At 41.5% G+C, this 18,803-nt stretch overlaps 1 protein-coding gene across 2 annotated transcripts; it reads left to right on the forward strand.

Annotated features, from left to right (window-relative positions):
* The first annotated feature begins 3,325 nt into the window (after positions 1–3,325).
* LOC113037576 (uncharacterized) lies at positions 3,326–17,776 on the forward strand. Of its 2 annotated transcripts, none has more exons than XM_080289662.1 (8): positions 3,326–4,559; positions 4,778–5,083; positions 5,211–5,483; positions 5,660–5,707; positions 6,209–6,304; positions 13,829–13,912; positions 14,003–14,031; positions 15,486–17,776. In XM_080289662.1, the coding sequence occupies exons 1-8, from the start codon at positions 4,514–4,516 to the stop codon at positions 15,549–15,551; spliced, it is 948 nt and encodes a 315-aa protein (XP_080145788.1). In that variant the 5' UTR covers positions 3,326–4,513; the 3' UTR covers positions 15,552–17,776. The 2 variants fall into 2 exon arrangements, with proteins under 2 accessions (XP_080145788.1, XP_080145790.1); XM_080289664.1 differs by having other exon boundaries at positions 6,212–6,304.
* The last annotated feature ends 1,027 nt before the right edge of the window (positions 17,777–18,803 follow it).

The following is an 18,803-nucleotide window of genomic DNA, read 5'->3' on the forward strand; positions in this document are numbered from 1 at the left end:
ACTATGAAAGCATGAAACTCATAAATCTTACAACACAAAATAAGTATTATTAAATTAGTAAAATTAGTATCCGCAATAAAGATTTTTTCATACATTGTATACATTCTACCACAGGCAAAGTTGCCTCCATTTTTATAGTTTTTATTAATATTTTGTAATAATTTATTTGTAATAACCTATTCTGTTTTGGGAGTGTATTTTTATGTATTATATTATACATACACATTAAAAGTGAATCTCTGTCCAAAAAGTGCACTCAGTTTACTTTTTACTCACTATGAGCATCATTCATTATTCTCCCCCAGTAATTAAGGGCAGGATATGTATTTTTTTTTTTATTCCAATTCATTCTTCTTTGGCAGCATTTAAATAACCTTGATCAGATTTGATGGTTTTCTTACAGACTTTTCAAAAAAGTGTTTTGCTTTTCTTTCACAAATGTGGGATTAAATTGTGTTAAAATGTACAAAACAGTGATGTCATGTTTTGTGACGAGGACCCAGGCACAGAGAGACTTGTTGAATTTAAGAATCTTGTGATTTAATAAAGAAATTTGCAGACTTGCACAGAGATGGTAAAATTATGATGACTGATAATGGAGATGAAGACAACAGACGATGAGGACAGGGAGGAACAGGGGTTTAAATGCACCAAAGTGACAGTCAGAGAGAACTCGGGACAAAATTTAAGGATGCAGGGACTGACAAACAGATTTATCTTGCCTGGCTGGGCTCTGATCCTAGAATCGCCCCTGGTCTTTACGCTGTCAGCTGCCTCTTCTTCTCTCATTCTCCCCCCTCCCTCTCCTGCTGCTACTTCAATCATGAAACTGATCAATGATCAGCTGATCGGCGTTTCTGCCGCAAGTCCCATCTCTCTTGCTTGTTTATCTCCCGCTTTGCGCCAGAAAGAGGAAACTAGCAGAGGTCGCGTTAAACAGCAGAAGCGCCTTTAAACTTGATAAGCTGTTGTTAGAATTTATTTAATATTATTTTCTAGTATCAGCTGATGTTTGTTGGAGCCACGGCTGTAAAAGCTGCTGGTCATCCAATCCAATCCAATCCAACTTTATTTATATAGCACTTTTAAAAACAACAAAGTTGACCAAAGTGCTTTCCAATAATAAAACAGAGATAGCAGTTAAAACCATACTTTAAGCATACAATGAAATCAATAAACAAAACAAATATATAATTGAAAAAGAAGATAAAAATAAATCAACATGAGTAAAATAAACAATAAGATATACAATGAATAAGATTAACAAAGTAAAAAGATTAAGAATGACCAACAGCTGACTAAAAACTGACTACAAACTGGCTCTGATAACACTCAGTCTCACTTGGTAAATTTCATTCATCTTCCGCCCCCCTCCCATGTGGTGTAGTCATGATATCGCTTTGGTTATCTGGTGAGAGGGAAACATGAAGATGAAACCAGGAGATGTCCTTACTGAATCATCAGAGCTGAACAGGTGATAGAGAAACAGGTTTACCTTTTAGGTGACATGAATGGTGTCATGGTCCTGAGTCTGAGGACTCTGTGTTTTGTGTTTCTTTATATTCTTCTATATTCTTGTTTATTCTGCCGTGTCTTTTGTTTAGGTTTGCTATGTGTTAGTGTGTTGTTTCATGCCTGCCTGTGTTCCCTCTGTTTGTCCATGGTGTCACTGTGTCTGCTCGTGAGTCTGCCTGCCAAGTTCAGTGTCCGTTCTGGTTCTCTGTGTCTGTTAGTTTCCTGTTTTATTCTGAGAGTTCATGCCTCATGTCAATGTGTTCAGTTTTACCTTTCTCTTGTCTCGTTAGCCTAATTTCTCCCAGCTGTGTCTCCCTCCTGTTGCCCATTTCCTAATTACTCCCCTGTGTATTTAAGCCCTGTGTTTTCCTGTGCTCCCTGTTGTGTTGTACCTGCAACTTGCTGTGTGTTCATGAGTTCCAGGCCTCCTGCACCTCAGTTTAGAGTTTTGTTTGTGAGTTTTACTTTATGTTGAAGTTTTGTTCCAGCAATAAAGCTGCATTTTCAGTTGAAACCTCGTTTCCTAAGAGTCCTGCATTTTGGGTCCACCGCTCCTGCCTGCCTGCCATACAGCCAACCATGACAGAACGACGTGACCATAACCTGGACCCAGCAGGCTCATCTCGGGAGAGCGATCTCACCCGCGTCATGGGCCTCATAAAGCGAATTTCCCACACGAAGGATACTAAGGCAATGGCGATTGGATTAAATGCTATCGGAACAATCCTCGAGGGAAATCCACATCTCCGCCAACTTAAGGGATTTATGAGCTTAATGGACGAGCTGCACGAAGCCCAGGAGGTTCTTCAGGCTCGGGAGCTAGCAGTCTTTGCTCGTTTGCAGTACTCCACTCCGAGGCCTCCGCAGCAACCACAGCAGCAGACGGAGCTCGCCACGAAGCAGTGTGAGCTCCCTGCAACACAGCAGCAGCCGAACACAGAGCTTTCTGCGACACCACAGCGATCGCCGCGGCAGGATATCAACCCCTTGCCGTGGCCACAGAGTGAACTACTGACTCCGGTCTGCTCCAACTATCGCTCGCCAGCCTCTTTCCTTGCGGCCATATGGTTGCAGGATGAAGAGTCTGCCTCTCCGCCATTGCCGTTCTCCTCTGCAGTCTGTACTCCCACTTCCAGGAGGAAGCACCGGAGCCATCACCATTCCTCGCTACAGCCGCACTCTAGCCCCTCCAATCAGCAGCTGTGAGTAACCACGACAGTTCTTCCCGCACTCTTTCTGGGCATAACAATAAAACTGACTGTTTCTTCTGCTCCACCTGAGCCTGTTAACCCCGTATCAGCTATCCCTGAATCAGCTAAAGCTGCGGCTTCCACCCCAGAGACAATTAACCTAAGCTCTGAGAACATTAAGACTGTTTTATTCTCTGAACTGCCACCTCAAGAGACTGTTCAGTGTGCGCCCAAATGTTTTTCTTGGACTGCAGACACTCATTTAAAGACCTCAAGTGGTAATGTTGCAGATATTGAAACATTCTTCAGGGCCTCCCCAGAGTCTGAGTGCCCTCCCTCAGCAGACCCCGGACCGCTAGAGGCTAAAGAGCCAGCATTTCCCGAATCATTTAAAAGCTCCACTGAGGCAGCTCGCTTGGCTGCTCCGGCCAGCAGCTCGCTTGGCTGCTCCACTGAGGCAGCTCGCTTGGCTGCTCCGGCCAGCAGCTCGCTTGGCTGCTCCGGCCAGCAGCTCGCTTGGCTGCTCCGGCCAGCAGCTCGCTTGGCTGCTCCGGCCAGCAGCTCGCTTGGCTGCTCCGGCCAGCAGCTCGCTTGGCTGCTCCGGCCAGCAGCTCGCTTGGCTGCTCCGGCCAGCAGCTCGCTTGGCTGCTCCGGCCAGCAGCTCATATTTCAGGACAGCATCAAGTAGCTCAGGGCCCGAGGAGCCCGTCCAGCCTCCTGCCTTGTCTGCTGACGGTTCTGGCGAGACCGTTCAGCCACCACCATCTCCACCACCTGCAACTTCCACACCACCAGCTATGTCAACTGGGTCACCAACCTGGTCGGCCCCCCGACTGTTTGACTTATGAACTTTTGTGCCGGCAACCTCCGGGTCGGCCTCTCGAACTGTTTGATCTGCTTCCCATGCTCCAGTGTTTTGGGTATGGTTGCCTGCCACACAGCCAACCATGACAAATGGGTTGAAGGAAAGCTATGAACTGTTTCTGAGAGACAACTTACACCAGGATCCTTTTCTGTGTAGCTGACAGCTGGGAACTGTGCAGGGGCGGGTCTAGCAAAGTTTTGCCAGGGGGGCCAGGTAGAGCATTAACAGGGAAAGGGGGGCACAAAGAAACTTTTCTTTCTTATTCTCATTTAAAATTTCTAGCTTTTAACAAATAATTATCTGACTCTTCCAACTGTTTTCATTCAAAGGCTTTATGGTTTTTCCTATAACACCTGGTAGGCCGGTCTCTAGTCAAAATGTCCGGGCTGATTTTGTTTTGTCCCAGTCCAGCCCTGTTTATAGCACACGTTGACTTCACAGTATATTTCGTGCATGCTTCATAGCCAATGTATCTGTAAGGCTGACCTGTCAGTCCCTCATGCCAAAAAGCAATTAAAGCAAAGTATACTTAATGACATGAACCTGGTAAAACTAGCAGAATAGTAATATATATTTTTTAAGTTGTTGTAATCAGCAAGCACAGGAAAAAATTACACTTTAAAACAGCCCATTTTTGAAGTCTTATGACTGCTCAAAGTACTTTAAGATACTAAAAGATACTCTGAAAAAGATCGACTTAAAAATATACTCTTACTTGTCATGTTTTCTAATCGCAACACAGACACGCAGATGAGAAGTGATACGGCCTTTCTATCATGTCTTTCGAAGTGTTATCAGTGTGGGCGTGGTTAAACAGGAAAAAGTTGTGTGCAAATGTGACTTGTGGCTTAAATCGCTTATTGCATATACTAGGACACTGGTGTGAATGTATTTTTAAAGCTTGTGTAATAGAAGAAATAAAAGAAAGAGACAGTGAGGAACAATGATTACAGTCTTTGTGTTTTGGATACCAGCACTTTGGTTTACAGGTAAGGATCCATTTAAAAGACATAACAGAAATATACAGAAAGTTCTACCTTCAAATGTTACTTCATAACATGCAGACAGGCGTGTTTGTTTCATCAGTCTTGGAACAGATGAGAACCAAGCTTTTTTTTTTTTTTTTTTGTGCAAACTTTCCTACATCTGAAAAATATCTACACTAATATGTAATAGTAATGCAGGCGTTTCTCTTTCATATCTGCAGGAACACAGGGAGGAGTGAGTCTTTTGCCCTTAATTGTCAGAGATGGAAAGAAAGTCAGTTTGCCTTGTCCAAAGTGTAGCTTCTGGACATTCACTGGTTCAAATGGCGCAGCTAAACAAGAGCTTATTAATCAAATGAGCATTGGAGGAAAAGTTACGTCAGACAGACTGAGTGTCAACACAGACTGTTCTCTGGTTATACCCAAGGTAACAGTTGAGGATGCTGGTCAGTACACCTGCACAGTGCCTGAAAACACAGGGAGAAATCCTGGTTTTGTTCATTTCATTGATCTTTCTGTTGTTGTCAGTGAGTATTTACACTTTCAATATCTTCGAGTTCAAATTGCTGTTAGAGTTCATTACAGTGCAATAGATATGTTAGAATACTTATCAGTACCAAGTTAATCATTCTTTTTGCTATGCATTTTCACCAGTCACTGAACAGAAATATGGAGGTAATGTGACTTTGAACTGTTCTGTGTCGACTCCTAAAAAGTGTGATCAAAACATCAAGAAAGTGAAGTGGATCCACAACAGCACGGATGTCAATAGAGATATTTCATATGTAAAAACATCACGGTCTTCGTGCTCCGCAACTGTCACCATAATGAATTTTACCTATAGTTACATATCACCTTATGACTTTATGTGTGTAGTTAGAATGCATGGCATCATGGAGCCTTTTGCCTTCAGCCCTCACTTAACAAGTAAGTAACTAAGACAGAGTTTTATCAATTTTAAATTAAAATTAAACTAATGTGACTAATTACTACCGAAAGTATTTATTCATTTACATTTTCTGAAGCTTTATTGTCTGTATGTTCTGTTAGAATAGGTGCAGTTTCCAAGTGAACACTTGGCTGAATTTTGTTCTTTTATTTAGGTGAAGAAACAAATTCAACAACAATGTCTAAAAACAACACAAATACAGGTAAAACCACAACACAGTCTGACATGAAGGATGGTTTAAGCATTCAGGTTTGTGTCGGTCAATTAGTAAACAAGTGAATGTGCAGCAAAAACCATTGAAACTGATATGAAAATTTTTGGGGGTTATTTTGACAGTGCTGTTTGATGTTAAGTCATATCAGATGGCAGGCTGACAGTTTTTTATTAAGCAGTTGATTGAGTTGTGTTTTGTTGTTCAGTTGAGAATGCAGAAACAAGACAATTTCATCATCATTAACACCAAATTAAGGATGTGATTTGGTTAAAGATAATAAAAAACTGTTGCAAAAGTTACAGTGTGAAATTAATAACTTCAGATTATATTTACAAATTACAGAATTTGTATTTATTCACATGCCAAAAAAAAATGACAGAACAATCTGATGCATTTGATTAGATAATTTGTTGACACAGTTGAAGATGCTGGTTTTTACAATAATTATTATTACAACGTTGATTTTTTTCTTTTGCAATTCTTTTCTAGCAGTCACTGAAAAGAAACCTGGAGATAATAACTCCTCTATTTCGACTCCTGAAAACTGTGAACACACAAAAGTGAAGTGGATCCACAACATCACGGGTATCAGTAGAGATAACTCATATATAAAATATCACAGTCTTTGTGCTCTGCAACTGTGGCCATTCTGAATATTACAGCAACATATCAAGTTATGTCTTTATGTGTGCGTTACAATATATAATAACAAAGTGGAGCTTTTTCCTTCACCCCTCTTTCAACAGGTAAGTAATCAAGAGAGTTTTATGAATTTAAAAATAACTTTGAAATAACATCTGAAAACAACATAAATACAGGTATGACCACATTAGTGATGGTAAATTTGATTCTTTTGACTGAATCGAGTTTTAATGAGTCACTCACCAAAGTGAATCGGATTTTTGAGTCATTTGATTCACTGAGTCAGTTGACCAGAGGAAAAAAAAATGTATATTTTCATGTATATCCTACTGCTAAGATGAGTGATTCTAAAAGAAAACAACTATTTTATAGAGCAAAAAACATTTCTAAAATTAAGCAATTTCCTATCAAAATTGCTTAATAAACATTTATCTTGTTTATTTTTATTTTATTAGTATTTTGTGGTTAGTCACTAATTAGTATTTTCCTTAAATGTGTCAAATATATATTTTCTTATCTAAATGTCCACTGAGCTGTGAGCCAGGGGGCGGTAATGCGCCTTAACATTGGCAACCAAGAAGAAGAAGCTGTGAGCCAGGAGGGAGGGGGTGAATTGTCGTGTCCAAATTAATGGGCTGCATTCTCCTGAGGCCGCATTTGTAGACCGATTACGTCACAGCGACGCGCCGAAGGCTGTCCAAATTCGTAGACCCCTCTGAATGCAGCCGACAAATGCGTGCTCCTTTTTCCGAATTTGAAGGATGGGTCGGGTGTGTCCTTCGTGGCCCACCATATCCCAGAATTCATAGCGCGGCCCAGCCAAGCTCCAGTTTCTGGCTAATGGCGGCCGCTACTAAGTTTTAAAATTACTCTTATTAATCTTTCTGGGTCACAAAATAAACTTTTAACATATTTTCAGGCGAGAAAGTAGCTGTGTAAACATCAAATATCTGCTCGGTTTATCAAGATATCGCATCTTTGCTAAAGTGCTTCGACGTTTTCGGAGACGTCTGCTACCCACCAGCTCGATAGCTAGCCGGGAGCTCGAGGCTTACTGATGCGGCCGAGAATGGCACAACTCCCGGCACATCGTTTTCAGATCACCGCGGACTTTCGCTGCTCGGGTTAAACGTTGTCAGCCGGTGATCAGCTGTGATCAGCTGATCACGGGGCCGGGGTTAAAAGAGAGACGCCACCCACCTGTTCGCCGCTCAGACATCATTCTCTTCGTGTCAGGAGCTCCGAAACTCTGCCGACGTCAGTCTCCGCCTGATTCAGCAACCGTGAGTGATTATCCCTTCAATCCTTTTTCTCTTCCCGGCTCCGCTCGCTCTCTGTCGGTAACGACCGTTCCGAAGCCACGCTTCGTGCACTGATCGTTACTAGAATAACTGTGTGCCTGCTCCAAACCCACCGCTAGCCTTCGCCGCGCTTGGGTCTAGCCAGCACGCCACACGGGCACGCCGAATTACTGTGTGTAACCCGCCCGGCCGTGACAAACGTAATATATAAGTCACTTAGACAACCTAAAAATGTTATTGTTGGGCTTTTTTCAGTGTTTTGTTTGTTCGTGAGTAAATCGGTTTGGCTGAGATTAAAGTTATTAGATTAGATAAAATGAAACTTTATTAATCCCCCGAGTGGGTTCCTCCTTGGTTTTTACACAGCTGACTAAACATCAAACAGAAAACTGATTAAACAGAAGTGTGAGATGGCCGAGAGTTTACTCCAGTGTCCTGTTATATTTTAGACAGCAAGGAGCAGACGGCTGAGTTTATTAAACTCCACCGAGACAGCGGTGACGCTAATCAGAAGGCTAGACCGTCCAATTTCACGGCCGTTTACTTCCGGCCTACCCGATCTTCTGAGGACCCGGCCCACATAGACCGCGAAGGCCGGGTCCTCAGGAGGATGCAGTCCATGAATTTGGACACGACCAATGAGTCCTGAGTGATTCGCTTAAGCTTACGATTCAGCACAGGAGGGAGGGGGTGAGTGAGTGAGTGATTCGTTCGCTCTACGATTCAGCACAGGAGGGAGGGGGTGAGAGAGTCCTGAGTGATTCGCTTACGATTCAGCACAGGAGGGAGGGGGTTAGTGAGTCCTGAGTGATTCGCTTACACTTATGATTCAGCACAGGAGGGAGGGGGTTAGTGAGTCCTGAGTGATTCACTTACCCTACGATTCAGCACAGGAAGGGAGGGGGTGAGTAGCTCAAATGTGCTGTTAGCATGTTAGCAGAGCGATGCTACTGTGAATGGAGGAGCTATTGTCTTGATGTGAGCTTCTACTCAGTGTTTTTTCTTCCAGTTCAGAGCAGAAATTTTTTTTGTTAAGATACTGGGTGTTGTGTTTTTCTCCACAATTTTAATTATAAGCTAGATACATTGCTGCTAACAGCAACAGGGATGAGTCAGTGAGTCAGTTGGGCTTGTGAATCATGATTCATGAGTCAGTAAAGTGATTCTCGAGTATTGAACGATATTCATGTTCATGATTCGCACATTACTAATAATGACAGTTACAGGGGTGATTAATCCTTTTGTCTTTAAATTTATCAATAAAACAGCTGCAGCTTTCACTGACAGCACATGTGGTACTTTAACCTTTGTACTGTTTTCTTCAGTTAATTTTGGAGTTACTACAAAGATTGAAGATATAGGATGATCTGTCACTGGGTGGTGCTGAGGACGGCTCCTATAATCACAAACAGAACAGAATCATCACAAACTGAAATATAAAGTTTCTCTCAAATCTGAAATAGAGCTGATTCCTTCTCTGTCCTCACACACTCGGGATCTGAAGTTGTTCAGTCCTACAGTTCTGCCGACAGCTGACATATGAGCTGTTTATTTTTTATTTGTTTTAAAGGCCTTATATCAGGGGTGGGCAATTCCAGGCCCCGAGGGCCGGTGTCCTGCAGGTTTTAGATCTCACCTTGGGTCAACACACCTGAATCAATGATTAGTTCGTTACCAGGCCTCTGGAGAACTTCAGGACATGTTGAGGAGCTAATTTAGCCATTTAAATCAGCTGTGCTGGTTCAAGGACACATCTAAAACCTGCAGGGACACCGGCCCTCGGGGCCTGGAATTGCCCACCCCTGCCTTATATACTAACACATTTTCTAATATCATGTTTACCTTTGAGTTGTTGATCAGAATCAGAATCAGAATCAGAATACTTTATTGATCCCTGGGGGAAATTATTTTTTGTTACAGTGCTCCATTTTAAACCAACATTAAGACAAGACAGACAATACGCTAACTAAGAATAGTACAATATCTACATATATATACATACATACATACATAAGTCACTTATAAATAAATATTTGGAAAAGAAACATGTGTAGTTGTAGCAGCAAACAGTGTGTTAAGTGGATGCGTTGTACAGGGAGATGGCCACAGGCAGGAATGATTTCCTGTGTCGTTCAGTGGTGCTTTTCGGTAATCTCAGTCTCTCACTGAACGAGCTCCTGTGACTGACCAACATGTCATGGAGTGGGTGGGAGGTGTTATCCAACATTGTCTTTATCTTGGACAGCATCCGCCTCTCCGACACCACCTTGAGGGAGTCCAGCTCCATCCCCACAACATTGCTGGCCTTACGGATCAGTTTATTAAGTCTGTTGGCATCTGCGACCCTCAGCCTGCTCCCCCAGCATGCAACAGCATAGAGGATCGCACTGGCCACCACAGACTCATAGAAAATCCTCAGCATTTTCTGGCAGATGTTGAAGGACCTCAGTCGCCTCAAAAAATAGAGACGACTCTGGCCCTTCCTGTAAAGTGCTGTGGTGTTTTTAGCCCAGTCCAGTTTATTGTCAATGTGTACTCCAAGGTATTTATAGTCCTCCACAATGTCAACACTGACCCCCTGGATTGAAACAGGGGTCAAGTGTTTCCTGGTCTTCCTGAAGTCCACGATCAGTTCCTTGGTCTTTGCCACGTTGAGCTGCAGATGATTCTGCTCACACCACGTGACAAAGGAGTCGACCACAGCCCGGTACTCTGTCTCATCATCCCTGCTGATGCATCCAACCACCGCAGAGTCATCAGAAAACTTCTGAAGATGGCAGGTCTCTGTGCAGTGGCTGAAGTCTGTGGTGTAGAGGGTGAAGAGGAAGGGGGAGAGGACAGTCCCCTGTGGTGCCCCTGTGTTGCTAATCACCTTGTCAGACACACACTGTGGGAGACGTACATATTGTGGTCTTCCTGTCAGGTAATCAACAATCCAGGACACCAGAGAAGCATCCACCTGCATCGCTGCTAACTTATCACCCAGGAGGGTCGGCCTGATGGTGTTGAAAGCACTGGAAAAGTCAAAAAACATGACCCTCACAGTGCTCGCCGGCTGGTCCAGATGGGTGTAGACACGATTGAGCAGGTAGATGATGGCGTCCTCTGTTCCGAGACGAGGCTGATAAGCGAACTGAAGGGGATCCAGATGTGGTCTTACTATGGGTCGCAGCTGGTCCAGGATGAGCCTTTCCAGGGTCTTCATGATGTGGGAGGTCAGTGCCACGGGCCTGTAATCCTGGGGGCCACTGGGACGAGGCGTCTTTGGTACAGGGACGAGGCATGATGTCTTCCACATCACCGGGACCCTCTGCAGACTCAGACTCAGCATAAACAGTTTATGAAAGACTCCACACAGCTGGGGGGCACAGGTCTTGAGGACAAGGGGACTCACTCCGTCTGGTCCAGCAGACTTGCCTGAGTGAAGTCTCCTCATTTGCATCTCAACCTGGTATTGAGTGAAGGTGATGGGTGGGGGAGGGGTGTCAGGAATCTCACAGGAGGCAACATGTGAAGAGAGAGGCTGGCACAGTGGTGTGGCTCTGGATTCCAGGCTGACTGCAGGTGAGGTTGTGGGGGTGGGAGCAGACACTGTGGTGTCGAATCTATTGAAAAACAGATCCAACTCGTCGGCTCTATTCTCACCTCCCTCAGCTCCCCTGCTGTTGGTTGGCCTGAATCCAGTGATGGTCTTCATGCCCCTCCACACCTCTCTCATGCTGTTCTGCTGGAGTTTCCACTCCAGCTTCCTCCTGTAATTGTCCTTAGCCTCTCTGATCTTGTCCTTTAGTAACACCTGGACCTTCCTCACCTCCTCTTTGTTGCCCCCTCTGAAAGCCCTCTTCTTGTTGTTGAGGAGGGCTTTGATGTCCTTAGTCACCCACGGCTTGTTATTTGGGTAACAATGAACAGTCTGAGCTGGAACAATGGAGTCGGTGCAGAAAGTTATGTAGTCTGTGATACACTCAGTAAGCCCATTGATGTCCTCGGCGTGAGGCTCACAGAGTGTTTCCCAGTCGGTCACCTCGAAACAGCCCTGTAGTTCCGCTATTGCCTCCTCTGACCACCTCCTAACAGTCCTGGTGGTCACAGGTTCCCTCCTCACAATTGGCACATAGCGGGGGGTGAGGTGAATCAGGTTATGATCTGACCTACCAAGTGGGGGGAGGGAGGAGGAGCTGTATGCATCCTTGACGTTAGCATACAGTTGCTTTATAAATGGACATCTGCAAAGATGAGATGATGGAGCAGGTTTCAGTCGAGGTTCAGTCTGCTGCTGCATCCTGGTCACAACATACGGAGGTGTTATCAGCGGTGGTATTGAACCAGAAATATTAATGCTTCAAATTATTTGTCCTAAAGGATGCAAGCTGTACAGAGTGACTTTGTGAACATAACTCATTAAAAATAATTCGGACAGTTTTTTAACCTGAATATTTGTAACAAACTCAGGAAAAAAGAAATACTAAAAAAATAATCAGAGGAAAAATTTAACATTTTAACTTAAGCTGACAAGCGGAAGTAGTTGGTTTCAGTACATAAGTATCGGGCGTTGCTATTTAATCCGTAGCTATTGACTAATGAGGGGTTACTGAAGTGCCAGGTTTTTAAAAGTTGGCGTTAATGTCCTTCCACATGTGGAAAGCGACAGAAAACATGCTGCTGTTTGCACATATTTAATAATCAGCTCTCCACAGGAGCAGAAGCAGAGTCCAGCTTGTTGCTCTTACAGTATAATACTCATAATAAAAGTACAGTAACCGTGGTTAGTCACTAAGCAGCCCGGTGCGTTTCTCTTGATTTCTTTAGTCAGGGTAAATTCATTCACCTGCCACGGGTTAGCTAAATGAACTTTACAAAACAAGTTTCCCCGACAGCCGAGTGCTCATTTTAGCTAGCTATGTAGCTAGCTAAGGACCTAAATTACGGATTAGCTTACAAACACATTTAACTTCCCAAAAATAATGCGGTGGGGCCTCAGGTCCTCCTGTCCAGTAGTCCAATTTACTGAAGAACACCTCAGGCTGTCACTTTGAAATAGTTGGTAATGTAAACGCTGGACCTCTCAGCATCTGCCATTCCCGAACAGACACATGCAAGTTTGTCCGTGAGCGCAGCCGCGTCGTCAGTGTTTTCTCCAGTCATTGGTTAGCATTATAATATATGCAAATACATGTGGGTCGGAATCCCCGCCCCCCCAGCGCGCCCCCGGACGCCAAAACAGTGCCAGCAGAGTGAAACTGAAAAATGTTTTGAAACCAAAAAATGGATTGAAACCGAAAAGTGGATTGAAACAGAAAAAAAATGGATTGAAATTGAAAAAAAAAAAAAAAACAATTGTAAGCGGAAAATTTTTTTTTATTGTTTTTCACAATCACTTTTTTTTTTTTGTTTCAATACAAGATTTTTCAGTACATTTATTTCAGTTACAATATTTTTTTTCGGTTTCAATATTTTTTTCGGTTTCGTTTCAAGGTGGCATCGTTCTGATTCCATACAAACCCAGGTGTAGGGCACGAGAGACACGACCACATTTTTGCACTTTTCAGTACACTTATTGCAGCTGTCGACATACACACGCGGCTGCAGCTTTTCGGCTACAGCCTATGCACATCAACAACAACAGGACCTAGTTTATCCTGTTTTAAGCCAGCGAGGCATGATTAGGGATGCCACTCAGGTGCGTCCGCCTCCCCTATAGCCACGCCACAGCAGATAAAAACAGGCTGTGTGAGAACAGGCAAGAGTGAATAGTATTAAACTCTCACTAATTTATATATTTTTTCATCTACGTTCACAAGTTTCAGCCTAAGACTGAACATTATTTTTCCATGTTTGGCCAAGTTCACATTCTGCTTAACTTGTTTCCTTTTTTTGAAGAAGTGGTGCAGAATAATGAAGCAAATGAAAGTTGTTTGTTTAAAACGAAACTTACTGAAGGATTTTAATTGTGAATGAGTTTATTATCTAAATAAAGTTGAAGCAAGGCTTTTTTGTCATTGTTTTGTTTTTGTTTCTTCCTGCCATGTGGGGAATGATGTAAAGGGTTTGAGAACCACTGGTTTAATTTAAAGAAGACAAATAGATGTAAAAGTTGCTGTGGGAAACCAAACTTCAGATTGCATTAATTTTAAAATATACTTTCATGTTTTCATTCTTTTTCCAGTCTGGTGCAGGCTCATTGTTGTCGTTGTGAGTCTGGCAACACTCATAACGGTTGTTCTGATCGTCAACATATTGACAAAAGCTGGTGAGAATAGTCATATGTAAACAAAAGGGTGGAAAAATCTGAATTTTGTTTTTGGAATCTGAACTTAAATCTTTTTTTTTGTCTTTTCAGTTGCAAAAGCAAAAATGGATGGAAACATGGTGAGTCTGTTAAACAGATTACAAAGTCAACTGTGAATAATCCATTTGTAAATCAACCCCTCCTTATACACAAATCTTATAACCAGCTTTACCATAATTGAATCTCTGGAATGAGTACCTTCTCATGCAGTTCCAGTACAAACAGGCTTCTCATCCTGTGGTGTGATATGTGCCTCTATTGTAGCTTAAATAACCATGATAAATAATACCAAATAAGCTGAAATTTCATGGAAACTAAAAATCTCACATGATTTAAATCCTAGCAGCGTTTTGAGTTTGGAGAAATGTCTGACTTATTTTGACTATCGAAATAAAATAAAAAAATCCATCTATAAACTGAGTTCCATTCATGGACATGTTTTTGTAAAAAAAAAAAACAAAACAAAAAAAAAACCCATCACACCAAAGCTACAGACAGCTACAGCCCATTATTTTCATGGTTAATTTTATTCATTGATAGCATTTTTTATCCTAAGTTTTGGATGGAACTGTGCACCAAATGAGGGTCATGTCATGTTCTGGGTATTATAATGCAATTTCTTTAGTATAATTACCTTGTGCTAAATGAAGGGTAATGAATGAATGAAAGAGCCAATCACTCACAAGAAACAACAGAGAAGAATCTCCATTTGACAAAATTGGACTGGCATTCACAGTGCTAGACTTTTCAATAAACCTCATAAAATCACACTTGAATCCACATTTATAGCACACGTTGACTTCACAGTATATTTCGTGCATGCTTCATAGCCAATGTATCTGTAAGGCTGACCTGTCAGTCCCTCATGCCAAAAAGCAATTAAAGCAAAGTATACTTAATGACATGAACCTGGTAAAACTAGCAGAATAGTAATATATATTTTTTAAGTTGTTGTAATCAGCAAGCACAGGAAAAAATTACACTTTAAAACAGCCCATTTTTGAAGTCTTATGACTGCTCAAAGTACTTTAAGATACTAAAAGATACTCTGAAAAAGATCGACTTAAAAATATACTCTTACTTGTCATGTTTTCTAATCGCAACACAGACACGCAGATGAGAAGTGATACGGCCTTTCTATCATGTCTTTCGAAGTGTTATCAGTGTGGGCGTGGTTAAACAGGAAAAAGTTGTGTGCAAATGTGACTTGTGGCTTAAATCGCTTATTGCATATACTAGGACACTGGTGTGAATGTATTTTTAAAGCTTGTGTAATAGAAGAAATAAAAGAAAGAGACAGTGAGGAACAATGATTACAGTCTTTGTGTTTTGGATACCAGCACTTTGGTTTACAGGTAAGGATCCATTTAAAAGACATAACAGAAATATACAGAAAGTTCTACCTTCAAATGTTACTTCATAACATGCAGACAGGCGTGCCTAAAAATGCCTAAAGATTAGAGTCATTATATTGTTACTGGAAAATGTGACTATGTCAGACAACTCATGAATGTAATTCTGCTTTATTTCACAGGGGTATAATGAGGAAGATGATGAAACAGTGAAGCAGGAAAATGCCCAGCCTTCTGATGAGGGCTGAACAACATCAGTGTGCTATATATTTGCACAAGAACCTTTAAAACAGAAACTCATTTTAACTCAGTATAAATTTGGGCAGCATTTAAGTCCTAATGCAATGCAGTAATCGTATTTCACTAAATATATTTTCTGTTATTAGTTATTAAAACATTTCTATTTTTGGACCAGAAAAGAACAAGAAGAAAAAAACCAAGCAAAGCAAAAACTACTGGTGTCCCTCAATCTGTAGGTGTAGAGAATAATGGTACATAATCAAAATATTACGACCAATACATGACAAAACAATTCAGGCTGAGGCACTTTTATTCCTTGATTTGGAAAAGGAATAAAATGCTCCTATTTAAGTAGGCAATGGGCATTAATAGATCTTCATACCCTGAATGGGTAAACTGTCTTAAAGCCTATTAACATATTTTAAGGAACCCAATGGATCTTTTTGCCTCTGTGGCACTCCAAGGCACAGCCTAGTTCTTTAAAAAGCAGTTGTACAGAATATCTACTGATATTCACCAAAGCAGCTGTATCAAAAAATATCTCTCCATGTACAAATGTCAGAATGGCGATGGTCTGCAGAATGTATCTGATAGGTTTGTAGCTTGAACCCATCCGCTGGAACGTTGAAGACAATATAATTACACTGCAAAGCAAGACACAAGTAGGCAAAGTTCTTCATGTTACTCATGCATGAGGGAGTCCTGCCTGGAGCCAAGTGTCGTTCCACCACTTGACCTCCGTCAGACTCTCAGCCAGGCTCCCCATAGCACTCCTTTTATTGTGGTTACATGAATATGCATAGGGTCATTAACATATAGCATCTTACATAGGTATACATGTAAACAAAGAATACTGTGTGTGTGTGTGTGTGTGTGTGTGTGTGTGTGTGTGTGTGTGTGTGTGTGTGTGTGTGTGTGTGTGTGTGTGTGTGGGGTCAGAGTGTGACCCCATAAACGACTTCCTTAACCTGCTGGTCTGGAAAATCCAACAGTTCATCTAAACAAAAAGCACTTAGACTAGAACAGACGTAGCTACATTAATCCTACCATAAAACAATAAGGGAAGGTACGACCTCTCTCGTGCTCCCAGGATGTGGGTGTGCATTCTAGTGTGGAATACACACCAAGCCTTTGCAGCCTGCTAAAGATCACACAACCTATCACTACACAATTAATTATACACCTCTAAGCATACATGGTTAAATATTTCTAAGCATAAATGACAATCAACAATACAAAACCTAACAGTATCATATGCAGAGATGGGCAGTAACGTGTTACTTGTAACCCCTAAACTTCCAAGCAAGCACCGCGTGCGCTACGACGTAATGGGAAATTCACAGAGAAACTCGCGGATTCTTCAACTGACCGCTGCGGCACACCTGCACCAGGGCAAACATCCGCCCACCCCACTCCTGCTTTACAGGTCAAAATAGAGCAACAGGACCGCTAGTCTTTGACTTTATTTATTTTCTGCTGTGTTTTACTTGCATCTATTTGAAAGGGAGAGTGTAAACACAAAAAAATATTTTATTTTATGTGCTGGAATGTGTAGAAAATAGGTTTAAATATTAAACAAATTTCTTCCAGTCAGTGAATGTTGCATATAATTAAATTTTTGCTTGATGCATAAAGTTAAAAGGTTAAAACTAATAAAACAAGTTTTAAAAAGAGACTTTTCCATTTGATTACATTCTGTATGATGGATTATGCAAAAAAGTAGAATTGGGCTGAAAGAGCTATTGCTTTATCATCTATTCAGGTTGTAAATCGTGTTTTTAAAAAGTAACTAAGTAATTAATTACTTTTGAAAATAAGTAATCAGTAAAGTAATGGGATTACTTTTAAGGGAAGTAATCAGTTACTGATTACTTTTTTCAAGTAACTTGACCAACACTGATCATATGTGCTCACCTGTCTTAACCTTGACATCAAATATATCAATAATAAATATTTGTTATATTTTTATATTTTATATTTTGTGCTTTATATCCATTCGTGCAAGCACTTCGACATGTAAAGGTTAATATAATTTAGACCTGAGTTGAGGAATTTTTCAACTGTAAAAACTTGAACTTATTTTTATGACTGTCAGTAAGAAGTAGTTGGAAATGAATTAGGGGAAGTTTTTGTAAGTCATGTTTTTAAAGATGTGCTCTAATGAGCTTTGAGTCTTATAGTTATAATATTTTAGCATAACGCAATTTGCAAATAAAGAAATGCTTAAGAACTCTGTTGTTGTTTTGTATCTTATGTTCTTCCAGTCAGGCCTCCTATTTCCATTCTTAAACTTGTGTGTCATTTGAATACAGCCACTTGCCTTTTCACCTCTTACTTTTTAAAGCCATTTTAGAGCTTTTTACAGTTTGATAAATGATTCCACTTTTGAAAATGTACTGCAGTCCCAAAGCAAAGTTCCTTGTTTGGATCTTTGTTTTGTAGGTAGACAATGCTTTCAGATATGGAAAGGGAAAATCTGTAAGTTTGAATTAAATGTTACTCAAACTGTAGCACCGTACTGTAGTGATGTGGGAATCTCAACAGTATTGAACATGGCGGCACGTTAATGATTACAAACATTTTTCAGTCATTCGTTTTCTCTGCCAGCCTTTAAGGTAATAAAACAAAAATCTAGCTATAATTTCATAAACTTCAGCACTCTGGAGTACAATAATGAAGATCTGAGAAGTATTTCGTATAAAGACATGGATTCCCTTCAGCAGCAAAGGAGCTACACCCACCAAAAAAAACTGCCTTGACGAATTCCCAAGAGCAGCCTCTACATCAGGGGTGTCCAACTCCAGGCCTCAAGGGCCAGTGTCCTGCAGGTTTTAGATGTGTCCTTGATCCAACAAAGCTGATTTAAATGGCTAAATTACCTCCTCAACATGTCTTGAAGTTCTCCAGAGGCCTGGTAATGAACTAATCATTCGATTCAGGTGTGTTGACCCAGGGTGATATGTAAAACCTGCAGGACACCGGCCCTTGAGGCCTTAAGTTGGACACCCCTGCTCTACATACACCAGTGATAAGGTGGACTCGGAATCTATAGATAAGGAATTGTCCAGTTCTGACACATGCCTGTCCTTACTGGAAATTCTCTACAGTGGAAAACTCAGTGGAGTTCAGCCAGCAGCAGGTGGAATCACTTTTTGCAGAAAATGCAGACCTCAGAGTTGGTAAATTCCCTCACCGAGACTCTTGGAAGAAACTGTGATTGAGGGATGATGGACTACTTGTTTTAAGGCATCCTGGAGAAA

The sequence above is a fragment of the Astatotilapia calliptera genome, chromosome 15 (genome assembly GCF_964374335.1).
Source record: "Astatotilapia calliptera chromosome 15, fAstCal68.1, whole genome shotgun sequence".
Taxonomy (NCBI): domain Eukaryota; kingdom Metazoa; phylum Chordata; class Actinopteri; order Cichliformes; family Cichlidae; genus Astatotilapia; species Astatotilapia calliptera.